The sequence below is a fragment of the Thunnus maccoyii genome, chromosome 7, assembly GCF_910596095.1.
Source record: "Thunnus maccoyii chromosome 7, fThuMac1.1, whole genome shotgun sequence".
Taxonomy (NCBI): domain Eukaryota; kingdom Metazoa; phylum Chordata; class Actinopteri; order Scombriformes; family Scombridae; genus Thunnus; species Thunnus maccoyii.
The window spans coordinates 17,601,219-17,613,313 of record NC_056539.1 but is presented as its reverse complement, the minus strand read 5'-3'; the positions used below and the strand labels follow the sequence as shown (position 1 = coordinate 17,613,313).

Genomic DNA, 12,095 nt, shown 5'->3' with positions numbered 1-12,095 from the left:
TACGGGGGCCGACAGGGGACAAACTTCATCCAGTCAGCGAGGTTGTTGACCAGAAGTACATCGAAGTATTGCCACAGAAAAAAACCCACTTTCATTGAGAGTTTGTCATGTCAGGAGGATTTTTTTAAATCAAAAATGAGCTCCAAATGTTGAACTCTGACTTTCTTTTAAAAGTTGCCATTGACATTGGCTAATGCAACAAATTCTATGATGTCAAGCATGATAAAGGGTTTTCTATGCCTGGAAAACCCAAATCCATACCATAGCAGCCTACAGGAAAGATAAAGACTGTTTTGTTTTGTTTTGTTTTGTTTTTTGTTTTTTGTTTTTCAGAAAATAAGTACCAAGTGTCATAATCACTGCACAGTGCACAGACTTACAGCACAATTAATTCTGGGAAAGTGAGTGTCTTCCTGCATGTTGAACAGCATTGCATTTACCACCAATCTATGAAAAACTTCAGTTTACGGTTTTAAATTATGAACTTTGCCACAGATTGCTCAACATAAAGGTACAGAAATGTTTTGCATCACTTGCAATTAGTTAAGTTTGATTTAGGCTAAAACAATTTGACATTTTGACATTTTTGACATTTTAAAAGTAGTTCACCTGTGCAGACCATGTGGCATCCTTCACGGCTGAACGCTGAAGTGAATATGGTCAATATTCTTTAAGACGTATTTCTTATAGATTGTACTGAAGTTAAGGGGGGAACCACATTTCTATAGAAATAATATAGTCAATACATTTTTCAACTAGGCACTTTTCAAGTTAGGGCCTTAGTAATTTGCCAAAAACATACATACATACATTTCTTACATACATTTCATTGCTTTTCATTTCTTCGACTTATGTCTGTCCGAACTAATATTAAATGTTTCCCAACAAACTAAATGCCATTTTATGTTTTGTGGGGAGAAGTAGAAAAAAGAAGAAGAAAATGTTTTGACTTTAAATTACTATAAATGGGTTATATAGCACATGCGTTTTGCTTCAAACAAGTGAATCCTGTTGGATTATTATTTTTGGAGCATGTGGTAAAGTTAAAGTATACTGTATAATGTACAGAATGTATAAAGGCTGTTAAGGCTTTGCTGCAGGTGATTCATTGGTTTTAAAAAAGCAGCAACAATCAGTTTATCCATCTAATCAATGCACAGTGTCAGAAATTGCATTCAACTGTTCTTCATTTTCTTCTCATCCTAGTTTTATGTTTTTCTGGACAGTTGGTAGAATCCTTTGCACACTGTTATTTTTGCACTACATTCTGCAGCTGGTTTATATTCATTTGTGGTGTCTTGTAAACCCTTGCTGGCTGGGCATAATTCTATGGAGGACATATTAATGTTTAAGGCAAGGCAAATTCATTAACATAGCACATTTCATACCCATAGTGCTTTACAGAGCACACAGGCAAAAGCACAAAAAACAAATGATAAAAACAATAAAAGCACTCGAGCAAAAGGACACAGAATAAAAACGATAAACAAACAAGCAAATAATTTTGATCAAAAACTCATCATAACATGAATTTAGATTTAATTGACTTGATTTGGATACAGTTTGATTTTTGAGGTGATGATTCTGAAACATTTCGACAAAGTGAAGTTAACTCATGTTGGATTATTGCATTTGGACAGTCAACAGATGCTGGAACAAAGTGACAGGACTGTGAAAAAATTGCAGGTCAGGACATGATGACATTGGAACCTGTTTTGCACAAGTTTGTGCAATCCACATAAAGTATTCTATAATAGCATTTGCATAATAATATTTGTCTTCACAATAATGTTTTTCTATTGTAATTGTTTGCTTGTTTAAATCATTGGCAGCGTCAGAACCATTTAATGAATGATAGGACAATAATAAAATTGTAGATATTGCTTTGTAGTGAAATGTATGAGAGCTACAATATTTTTTAGGAGAATGTAATATTTTAATGTACAACACTGTTAAATGTTGAATTATTTTTTAAATACAAGTAGCATTGCAGTTCATCTTGTGTGAAATGTGTAATGTCACAAGAGAAAAAACTTTTTTGGGACATCGGGCTGTTTGTGCCACTGAAGTCAGGAGTCAGGTTAAGATAACTTGTTACATCTGTGACATTTTTTATTACTCTGTTTGTCTAATCTTCGTGGTCAGGGCAAGGTAACATCAATGACAATGAAAGGCTGATGCTTGGTTAATGATCCATTTTGATGGGCACGCAGTCAGCAAAAACTGGCTTTAAATAGGAGACATCTGGTACAAGTCGATCACATTCAGCAGCCATGAGGGTGCTTGTACTCGCTCTCACTGTGGCCCTTGCAGGTGAGTCTTTAAACTGCTTTTATCACTTTGGATGCAATTTAAATTAATTATCTGAAAACTTTGCTTAGTTTAGTATCACTATTATGAAGCATATAGGGTAACACTTCTCAACAGTTTTACTATGACAAAAATATTCAAAGAAAATTATGATAAAAGACAGAAAAATCATGATGCAAAAGAACTGCTATTGCATTTTCTGGCAGTGTAAAGTCACTGCTTATATCAAACTTAGCATAGAAAATAGACAGTTCTTTAGTTTCTCTTGCCAATAATATGCAGCAGTTTTTAAAATGATGAGAAGATGGGATACATTTCAATTTTTCAAATTTATAGTTTTACTTCTTTTTCATGTATTTTATTTCTCTCTCATGAACACCAAAATAACATTTTATTCCTTTTTTTTAGCTGGCTACCAGGTCAGCTTTGGTAAGTTTTTTATTTTGTTACATACTGTCAAAAATGTGCATTGACTTAACAGTTAAACACTTTAAAAAACTTGTAGTGCATATATGGAAAGTTGTTTTCACACCATACTTTCCTGTCTTAGTTTAGTTTTTTTATTGAGGTTTTTATTAAAGATTATTTTCTTGTTTATTATTGCAGCCCCAGAATTTGCTACTGGAAAGACTTACGTGTACAAATATGAAGCACTTCTGATGGGCGGCCTGCCTGAGGAGGGTCTGGCACGGGCCGGAGTGAAAGTGACAAGCAAAGTCCTGATCAGTGCAGCGGCTGCCGACACCTTCATGCTGAAGGTAAAGACTATTCATGAGTATTAGTACAATTTTCTACTGATCAACAACTTGTGTGACCCAGACTACTATTTTCCATGTGGCTAAAAATGATAATATAAGACAGTTTTTGTGGTCACACTTCATTCAACCTGTCACTTTTCCTTGTAGCTTGTAGACCCTCAAATCTTTGAGTACAGTGGCATCTGGCCCAAAGATGCTTTCATCCCAGCCACCAAGCTCACCTCAGCCCTGGCTGCTCAGCTCCTGACACCCATCAAGTTTGAGTATGCCAATGGTGTCGTCGGCAAAGTATTCGCACCCGCTAGCGTCACTGCAACTGTGCTGAATGTCTACAGGGGAATCCTCAACATCTTCCAGATGAACATCAAGAAGACACAGAGCGTCTATGACCTCCAGGAGGTACATATAACTGATTTTTCTTATAGCTCCAAATACAAAACACCACTATACTTAAGCTAACAAGCTGTATTTTGATCTGTTTTAACTAGCCTGGAGCTCAGGGTGTGTGCAAGACCCACTACGCCATCAGTGAGGACGCAAAGGCTGACCGCATCACTGTGACCAAGACCAAGGACCTGAACCACTGCCAGGAGAGAATCATTAAGGACATCGGCTTGGCTTACACAGAGAGATGTGTTGAGTGTGAGGCTGTAAGTGCAATTTTACTGGCATTACCTACCTTCTAAATGTGCTGTATACTTCCAGAAACTGCTGGTGTAATAATACTATCTCTTGTTTATATAGAGCGGAAATACCCTGAAGGGAACTGTAGCCTTTGACTACATCATGAAGCCTTTGGCCACAGGTTCTCTGATCTTGGAGGCAACTGCTACAGAGGTCATCCAGTTCTCACCTTTCAACATCTTGAACGGCGCCGCCCAGATGGAGGCTAAGTACGTGGTTAAAATGAAAAATAAGTGGTGTATGATTGCTATTAGCAACACAAAATGCTGCAATGAAGATTGATTCAATGCTCACATATATTCACAGGCAAACCTTGACCTTCCTGGAGATCGAGAGGGTCCCTGTGGAGCCCATCAGAGCTGACTATCTTCACCATGGATCCCTGCAGTACGAGTTTGGCAGTGAGCTTCTCCAGACACCCATCCAGCTTCTGAAGATTAGCAATGTTGAGGCTCAGGTACTTCAGATAACATTCCTTCTTCATTCGATTTTTGTTGAATTCATCCTGTAGCAAAACACTTTAACATGGGAAGAATTTTGTTTTCTGACAGATTATTGAGATTCTGAACCACCTGGTGGCCTTCAATGTAGCCAAGGTCCATGAAGATGCACCTCTGAAGTTTATTGAGCTTGTCCAGTTAATGCGTGAGGCCAGATTTGAAATTATTGAGGCCCTCTGGAGTCAGTACAAAGTTAGATCTGATTACAGGTAAACAGCATTTAAAAAAGAGCAGTGTACAGAAACATAATGCTGATTATCACTTAATAATAATACTTTTCTTTCTCAGGCACTGGATCCTGAATGCCATCCCTGCCATTGGTTCTCATGTTGCTCTGAGGTTCATCAAGGAGAAGTTCCTTGCTGGTGAGCTGACTATTGCTGAAGCTGCTCAAGCTCTGCTGGCATCTGTGCACATGGTGACAGCTGACCGGGAAGCCATCAAGCTTGTTGAGGTGAGTCAACATTAAAAGCAGTCTTCTGTCATTGCCCCAATATGAGAACTGGGACACATAACCAGGTTTTCATTTTCACCAATCCTAAGGGCCTGACTATGAACCACAAGATTCAAGAAAACCCAGTCCTGCGTGAGATTGTCATGCTGGGCTACGGCACCCTGGTTGCTAAATACTGCGCAGAGAACCCAACTTGCCCAGCTGATTTTGTGAGGGTATGTATTGTTTGTGCATTTGATTTCTAAAACTAAACTTCAGTTATAAAATCAGTGACATGAATGTTGTTCTGTACCTCCCACAGCCCATCCATGAACTCCTTGTCCAGGCTGTTGCCAGTGGTGATATTAAGGAACTCACTGTTGTTCTCAAAGTTCTGGGTAACGCTGGACATCCTGCCAGCCTCAAGCCAATCACAAAGCTCCTGCCTGGCTTTGGCAGTGCTGCTGCTAATCTGCCACATAGAGTTCACATTGATGCTGTTCTGGCCCTGAGGAACATTGCAAAGAAGGAGCCCAAGAGGGTGAGATAACATTTTCTGATTCCTTCCATTCATAATATATGTTTAAAACCTATTTTGTTATGTGCCGCTGTATTTATAACATTCATCTTTGTGAATTAGATCCAGGAAATGGCTCTTCAGCTGTTCATGGATAAGGCTCTCCAACCAGAAGAACGTATGGTTGCTGCTATCGTGTTGTTTGAGACCAAACCGCCTACGGGTCTGGTGACTACCCTTGCCGACAAACTCTTGAAAGAAACAAACCTGCAGGTCGCTAGCTTTGTCTACTCTTACATGAAGGCCATGACGAAGAACACTGCCCCTGACTTTTCTTCTGTGTAAGAACCTCAATAATATTCACATTTTTGTTTTTTTTAATTTATTTAAACATGTTACTGCTTAGAATCTCACTCTGTATATTTTAATGTTCTATGTTCAGTGCTGCCGCCTGTAATGTTGCTGTGAAGATCCTCAGCCCCAAATTCGACAGACTGAGCTACCGCTTCAGCAGAGCTCTCTATTCTGATGCCTACTACAGTAAGAGGATAACAGAATAATAATAATACTATGTCATCAGCTTAAAACATGTGGTTTAATGGCTCTTATGTTTTGCCGTGCAGGCTCCTGGATGATGGGTGCTGCTGCCAGTGCCTTCTATGTCAATGATGCTGCGACTATTTTGCCAAGAGCCATTGTGGCCAAAGCTCGCACCTACCTGGCAGGAGCTTATGCTGATGTCCTTGAGGTAAGAGAATGGCTAAATAGATCTTACACATAGCATTTTTTGTAATAATTTTGAAGATACTTACCCATCAAATGGCCTTTTTTCTTTTTTCAGCTTGGAGTGAGAACTGAGGGAATCCAGGAGGCCGCTCTGAAAATCCCCAAGGCTCCTGAGAATGCTGAAAGGATCACCAAGATGAAACAAGTTATGAAGGCTGTAAGTTCAAGGGATCATTCTAATGTTAATATTACTTCTATTTTAAAAGTACTGTGTAATCAAAGCACATTTCCTTCATAGAAACTAAGGTGTGTATTTTTTTTATTTTCTTGCTCACACAGCTCTCTGAGTGGAAGGCTAATCCTTTAAGCCAGCCCCTGGCCTCTGTGTACGTGAAATTCTTCGGACAGGAAATTGCATTTGCCAACATTGACAAAGCCATTGTTGACCAGATTATTGAGGTACTGTATCTCCTACTGTTACATATTGTATGATTGCTACTTAATAATCACATTACAAACTGAACATCTGATGTCTTGTACGTAATTTTGTGTTGACAGCTTGCCTCCGGATCTGAAATTCACAATTATGGAAGGAAGGTTATGGATGCTCTGCTGTCTGGTGTGGCAGCTCATTATGTTAAGCCAATACTGGTTGCTGAGGTTCGTCGCATCCTACCCACTGCTGTTGGTCTGCCAATGGAGCTCAGTTTCTATACTGCTGCTGTGGCTGCTGCATCTGTTGAATGTAAGTTTGACCGGTGAAGCTTAAGTGTTGCTGATTTGAATAATGTATTCACACTGATTCACAAAAAAACTGTGTTGGTTTTCATAGTCAAAGCCTCTGTGACACCACCTCTTCCTGCGAACTTCCACGCTTCTCAGCTTCTTAAGTCTGATATCAGCCTGAGTGCTGCAATTTCTCCAAGGTAAACTGATTGTAATTAACTTGAACAAGCTTCTTCCTATTCATTAACCTGAATCTTTACTGTTGTCAAATGCGAAAACAAATGTATCATTAAGAAAAACCCTGTGTGTTTATGTTTTCTGTGTCTTGCAGTGTTTCCATGCACACCTATGCAGTTATGGGTGTGAATACTGCTTTGATCCAGGCTTCCCTGCTGTCAAGAGCCAGAGTTCACACAATTGTTCCTGCACAAATGGAAGCAAGAATTGATATGATTAAGGGCAACTTCAAGCTCCAGTTCCTGCCTGTTCAGGGCGTCGATAAGATTGCATCTGCACTGTATGTTTCTTTTATGTGTGTTAACTTATATCACACAGTTTTAAAATTTCTTTGGATTTCTTGACATTATTTTTTCTTTCTTCCACAGTGTTGAGACTTTTGCTGTCGCAAGAAATGTGGAAGACCTCGCAGCTGCCAAGATAACACCAATGATTCCAGCTGAAGCTGTGGCTCAGCTGTCAAGGGAGACCTTCTCTTCAAGGATTTCTAGGATGGCATCCACTGTGATCGGTAGCATGGTGAGTCTGGTTTCCTGACCACCTTTTCCATCACGAAATTATACCATCCTCCAAACTAATGTGGTGGCCTTTGTTGTGGTTTTACAGTCAGCATCATCTGAAATCCTTCCTGTTGAGGTGCCAAGCAAACTTGCCAACAAGGTGAAACTCCCCAGGGCCTTTGAGAAGAAAATGTGTGCTGCATTTGAAACCTTTGGAATCAAGGCATGCACTGAGATTGAATCTCGCAACGCTGCTTTCATCAAAGACTGTCCACTCTATGCCATAATTGGAAAACATGCTATCCTGGTTGAGGTTGTTCCAGGCAAGTACAATGGATGACATCAAGTTACTGACCTCAGTTGTTTTGTAAGCAGTTGCTGAAAAATAATGTGTCTGTTTATTTCTTTGGTTGTAGTTGCTGGACCCGTCATTGAGAAGATTGAAATTGAGATTCAGGTTGGCGATAAAGCAGCAGAAAAGATCATCAAAGTGATTAACGTGAGCGAGGAAGAGGAAATTCTCGAGGACAAGAACGTCCTGATGAAACTCAAGAAAATCCTGGTTCCTGGTCTAAAGAACAGAACTTCCTCCAGCTCCAGCAGTTCTCGTTCTCTCAGCTCCCGCTCCAGCAGCTCCCGTTCCAGCAGCTCCCGCTCCAGCCGCTCCAGCTCTGTCAGTTCAAGTGCCTCTTCCTCTGTATCATCCAAGTCTTCCTCCAGCTCCTCCTCTCGCCGCAAGAGCAAGATGGTCGATGTTGCTGCCCTGGGAAGCAAGGCATCAAAGAAACTGAGCAGGCATTCCAGCAGTGCCTCCAGCAGCCAATCAAGCTCCTCCAGCGCCCGCTCCAATAGCGCTTCAAGCAGCCGCTCATCTGTCCTGTCCGGCAGCCACTCTTCCAGCTCTAGCTCCTCCAGGTCCAGCTCCATGTCAAAGGTGAGGCACAAATTTACCATTGAAAATGTGAAACGGTAGAATTATAAAGTATGTGCAGGAATTCATGTGCTAATTTTTCTATTGCAGCAAGAGCTGTATGACATGACGTTCACCAAGAACCACATCCACCAGGTATTTGACCAAACTGATGTGTAAAAAGCATTAGACAGTCAAATCATGTACTCTGTTTGAGCAAGCTAAATATTTTCTTTGTTTGCAGCATGCTATCTCCACAGCCCGTGACACCAGTGGGAGCAGCGCCTACAGCTTCGAAGCCATCTACAATAAAGTGAGTAATCATACCCAGCCATTTATAGTTTCATGTATTTAATGGGCAAAATCAAAACTTCTATTAATGTCATTCACTGGTTTGCACTCTCAGGCCAAGTACCTCGCCAGTACTGTCACTCCTGCTGTGGTCATTCTCATCCGCGCTGTTAGAGCCGACCACAAGGTTCAGGGATACCAGATCGCAGCTTACTTTGACAAATCAACCACCAGACTGCAGGTCATTTTCGCCAACCTGGCAGAGAGTGACCACTGGAGAATCTGTGCTGATGGTGTGATGCTGAGCAACCACAAGCTGATGGTACAGTAAAACCTTTGATGTGGTCTGACATGAATTAAGCCGGCAGTAACAGTTGAGATTTTAACTCCAGCTGGAATGTATTTTTTAGGCCCATATTGGCTGGGGAATGGAATGCAATCAATACAAGACTGAGATCACAGCTGAAACTGGTCTTGTGGCTCAAGCACCTGCATTCCGCCTGAAGCTGACCTGGGACCATCTTCCAAAACCCATGAGGCGCTATGCAAAGAGGTAACGTCACAATCTAATTTCAAACATTTTCTTCTATTTCCTAAAACCTTACAAAAGAAAGTAATTACTTCCTATGTACTCTTGGCACTGACTTAATTGAAAATGCAATGTTTCAGTCATAAACCTTAGTCAGACATCCTGGATGTGGAAGTGTGTGGGAATTCATTACTTTCTTTTGCATGGTTTCATTTTGCTAAACACCTGTCTACCAGGTGTTTGTTAGACAACAGTTGATTTAACATTTACTTTTATGTCTCTCTAGGCTGTCTGAGTACATTTCAGATATTGCTCCAGCGACTGGATTAACTCTGGCAAAGGTCAAGAATGTTCGTCATCAGATCAAACTGACTGTGGCTGCTGCTTCTGAGAAAAGCCTGAATGTTGTGCTGAAGACACCAAAGGTGCAGTGTTATTCCCCATTTCTATGTGCACACAGGAAATGTCTCCATCACACCATGTCACTCAGAGTATATATCTCCTCTCTGACTGTTTTAATTTCATAATATAGAGGACCATCTACAAACGTGACCTGGGTCTCCCTGTTTATCTGCCATTTGGAGACACTGCTGCAGAGCTGGAAGCATACCAGGACAACATGCTTGACAAGATCTCCTACATGTTCACCAAGGCCCATGCAGGTGAAAACATTTAAAGGAACAGGTTTTACTGAATAGTCATGCTGATTAGTAAATAGCTAACTTACTGGTTAATCTTTCTTTCTGCTCCAGCTAAGTGTGCCATGATCAAAGACACACTGATCACCTTCAACAACAGGAAATACAAGAACGAAATGCCCCACTCTTGCTACCAGGTTTTGGCTCAGGATTGCACCCCAGAACTCAAATTCATGGTTCTGCTGAAGAGAGACCAAACACAGGAACAGAACCAAATCAATGTGAAGATTGCAGACATGTAAGAACAATTAGTATTTATATCTAAATTGTCAGAAAATAAAAAAAATCTCAACCTGGAAATCCAGAAAACTATATATAACATTAACATTATATAACACTATGATTCATATATTTCACTTCTTTTTCAACAGTGACATAGACATGTATCCGAGGAATAGTGTTGTCATGGTGACGGTCAATGGAATAGAAATCCCCATCAGCAACCTGCCATACCAGCATCCAACAGGTTGTTTATTTTATCACTTTAGTTTGAACTTTAATGTTACAACTAACTGCTGAAAAAGTAAAAAATAATACATATTTTGTATTTTCATTAATTTTAGGCAAAATTCAGATCAGACAGAAAGGTGAGGGCATTGCTCTCCATGCTCCTAGCCATGGTCTTCAGGAGGTCTACTTTGGACTGAACGCATTGAAGGTAATGAAAGAAATCTGATTATGTTGTGCAATTTTTCTACGTTTAAATGTTTAATAATCTATATTATGGTAACGGCACAATCAAAACATAGTTCTAAAAACATTGTTGTTTTGCTTTTCTTCAGGTTAAAGTTGTGGACTGGATGAGGGGACAGACCTGTGGACTCTGTGGAAAGGCTGATGGGGAAGTCAGAGAGGAGTACCGCACACCCAACGAACGCCTGACCAAGAATGCAGTCAGCTACGCTCACTCCTGGGTTATGCCTGGAAAGAGCTGCCGCGACTCCTCTGGTAAAACTGGCTTTACCTTGTTCTTTAAGAATATCATTTACACTCATTATGGCAAAATGTAGCATATAAAGAAATTCAAATGATGATAACAAACCCACACCAAACCATTATTGTATAAGATTATAGAAAAATCTAGAATCAATGAATATTTGTTTTCAGCTAAGGGCTGCTGTAGTGCTTACTTTTCTTTTTTTCAACCTTTTCTAGAGTGCTTAATGAAGCTTGAATCTGTGAAGCTGGAAAAGCAAATGGTCCTCCACGGCGAGGAGTCCAAATGCTACTCTGTTGAGCCTGTGCTGCGCTGCTTGCCCGGCTGCATGCCAGTGAGAACCACCACCGTCACTGTCGGCTTCCACTGCCTGCCTGCTGGTGAGTCTGCAAGACAATTACAGATGAATCGCCAAACTGACACACTTTACATCTATGTTCTACAGTGCTTAATCACTTTGTTCTCTGTACTGTTGCAGATTCCTACATGAATCGCTCTGAGGGTCTGAGCAACATCTACCAGAAGAGCGAGGATGTAACAGAAACAGCCGAAGCCCACCTGGCCTGTCGCTGCCATGCTCAGTGCGCTTAATCTCACGGCCTTCAATCACATTGTTTTATTTTCTTTTTTGTTCTTTCATTGTTAATCACTCTGAACTGTAAACTTAAATAAACTAAAGAAGCATATGAGGCATGTGTTGTGTGTTGTGTGCATATACAGCTGTATTTAAACTAAACAAACATCATTCATCTACACTGAGGTCATTAATCCCAATACACTGATATTACCACACATGTTGGAATGAAACATAGCTAATATAAATTAAAAAAGGAATATTCTTTAACCAACAGGCAAGATTTCGACCCAAAAATAGGAAAAAAAGCTCTTTAAAGCCATTTCTAAATGTTCAACTTCTTCATTATCTAAAATGACAATCCCATTGATTGACAGATAGATACCTTTATTTATTCAGGGGGACACCAATTGAGAGCAACACTCTTATTTACAATGGTGCCCTGCAAATATACAACCAAACAAGTCATATAACAAAAAGTGTAAAACCAACACTCTTATACCAAACATAAATACAATACAAACACAAGACAAATTACTTAAAAAAAACATACAACATACAAAAGAACAAAAACAACAGTAACATAAGTACATTACACAGGAATAACACAGACACATTAAGAAAAACATAGAATGCGTACTTCAGTGGTGGTAATTTGAGACTTAATAAGCAAAAACTCAGAAAGTACACAATCTGTAAATCGGCGCCTAGGTCTCTGAAGCTATAAGTAAACACAGCCTCCCTTTTCCCAACGGACACAGACTC

The 12,095-nt window shown here is 40.1% G+C and overlaps 1 protein-coding gene across 2 annotated transcripts; it reads left to right on the top strand.

Moving 5' to 3' along the window:
- Positions 1-109: 109 nt before the first annotated feature.
- Positions 110-11,445, top strand: LOC121900064 (vitellogenin-2-like). Of its 2 annotated transcripts, XM_042415988.1 has the most exons (34): positions 110-2,313; positions 2,719-2,739; positions 2,917-3,068; positions 3,216-3,467; positions 3,557-3,718; positions 3,813-3,961; positions 4,059-4,209; positions 4,304-4,461; positions 4,541-4,706; positions 4,796-4,921; positions 5,008-5,226; positions 5,326-5,543; positions 5,645-5,742; positions 5,826-5,950; positions 6,044-6,145; positions 6,268-6,387; positions 6,487-6,673; positions 6,761-6,854; positions 6,986-7,171; positions 7,260-7,410; positions 7,498-7,714; positions 7,808-8,325; positions 8,413-8,457; positions 8,546-8,614; positions 8,708-8,914; positions 9,003-9,145; positions 9,408-9,546; positions 9,654-9,783; positions 9,874-10,057; positions 10,191-10,285; positions 10,383-10,477; positions 10,602-10,767; positions 10,975-11,136; positions 11,235-11,445. In XM_042415988.1, exons 1-34 carry the CDS (start codon positions 2,274-2,276, stop codon positions 11,345-11,347), a joined length of 5,160 nt encoding a protein of 1,719 aa, XP_042271922.1. In that variant the 5' UTR covers positions 110-2,273; the 3' UTR covers positions 11,348-11,445. The 2 variants fall into 2 exon arrangements, with proteins under 2 accessions (XP_042271922.1, XP_042271921.1); XM_042415987.1 differs by having other exon boundaries at positions 110-3,068.
- The last annotated feature ends 650 nt before the right edge of the window (positions 11,446-12,095 follow it).

Excerpts from the sequence above, each read along its gene's own strand:
- LOC121900064 (XM_042415987.1), top strand. The coding sequence starts at position 2,823 with ATGGAAAGTTGTTTTCACACCATACTTTCCTGTCTTAGTTTAGTTTTT. Across the intron at positions 9,784-9,873 it reads GTTCACCAAGGCCCATGCAG|CTAAGTGTGCCATGATCAAA; the intron begins GTGAAAACATTT and ends TTTCTGCTCCAG. Across the intron at positions 10,286-10,382 it reads GCCATACCAGCATCCAACAG|GCAAAATTCAGATCAGACAG; the intron begins GTTGTTTATTTT and ends CATTAATTTTAG.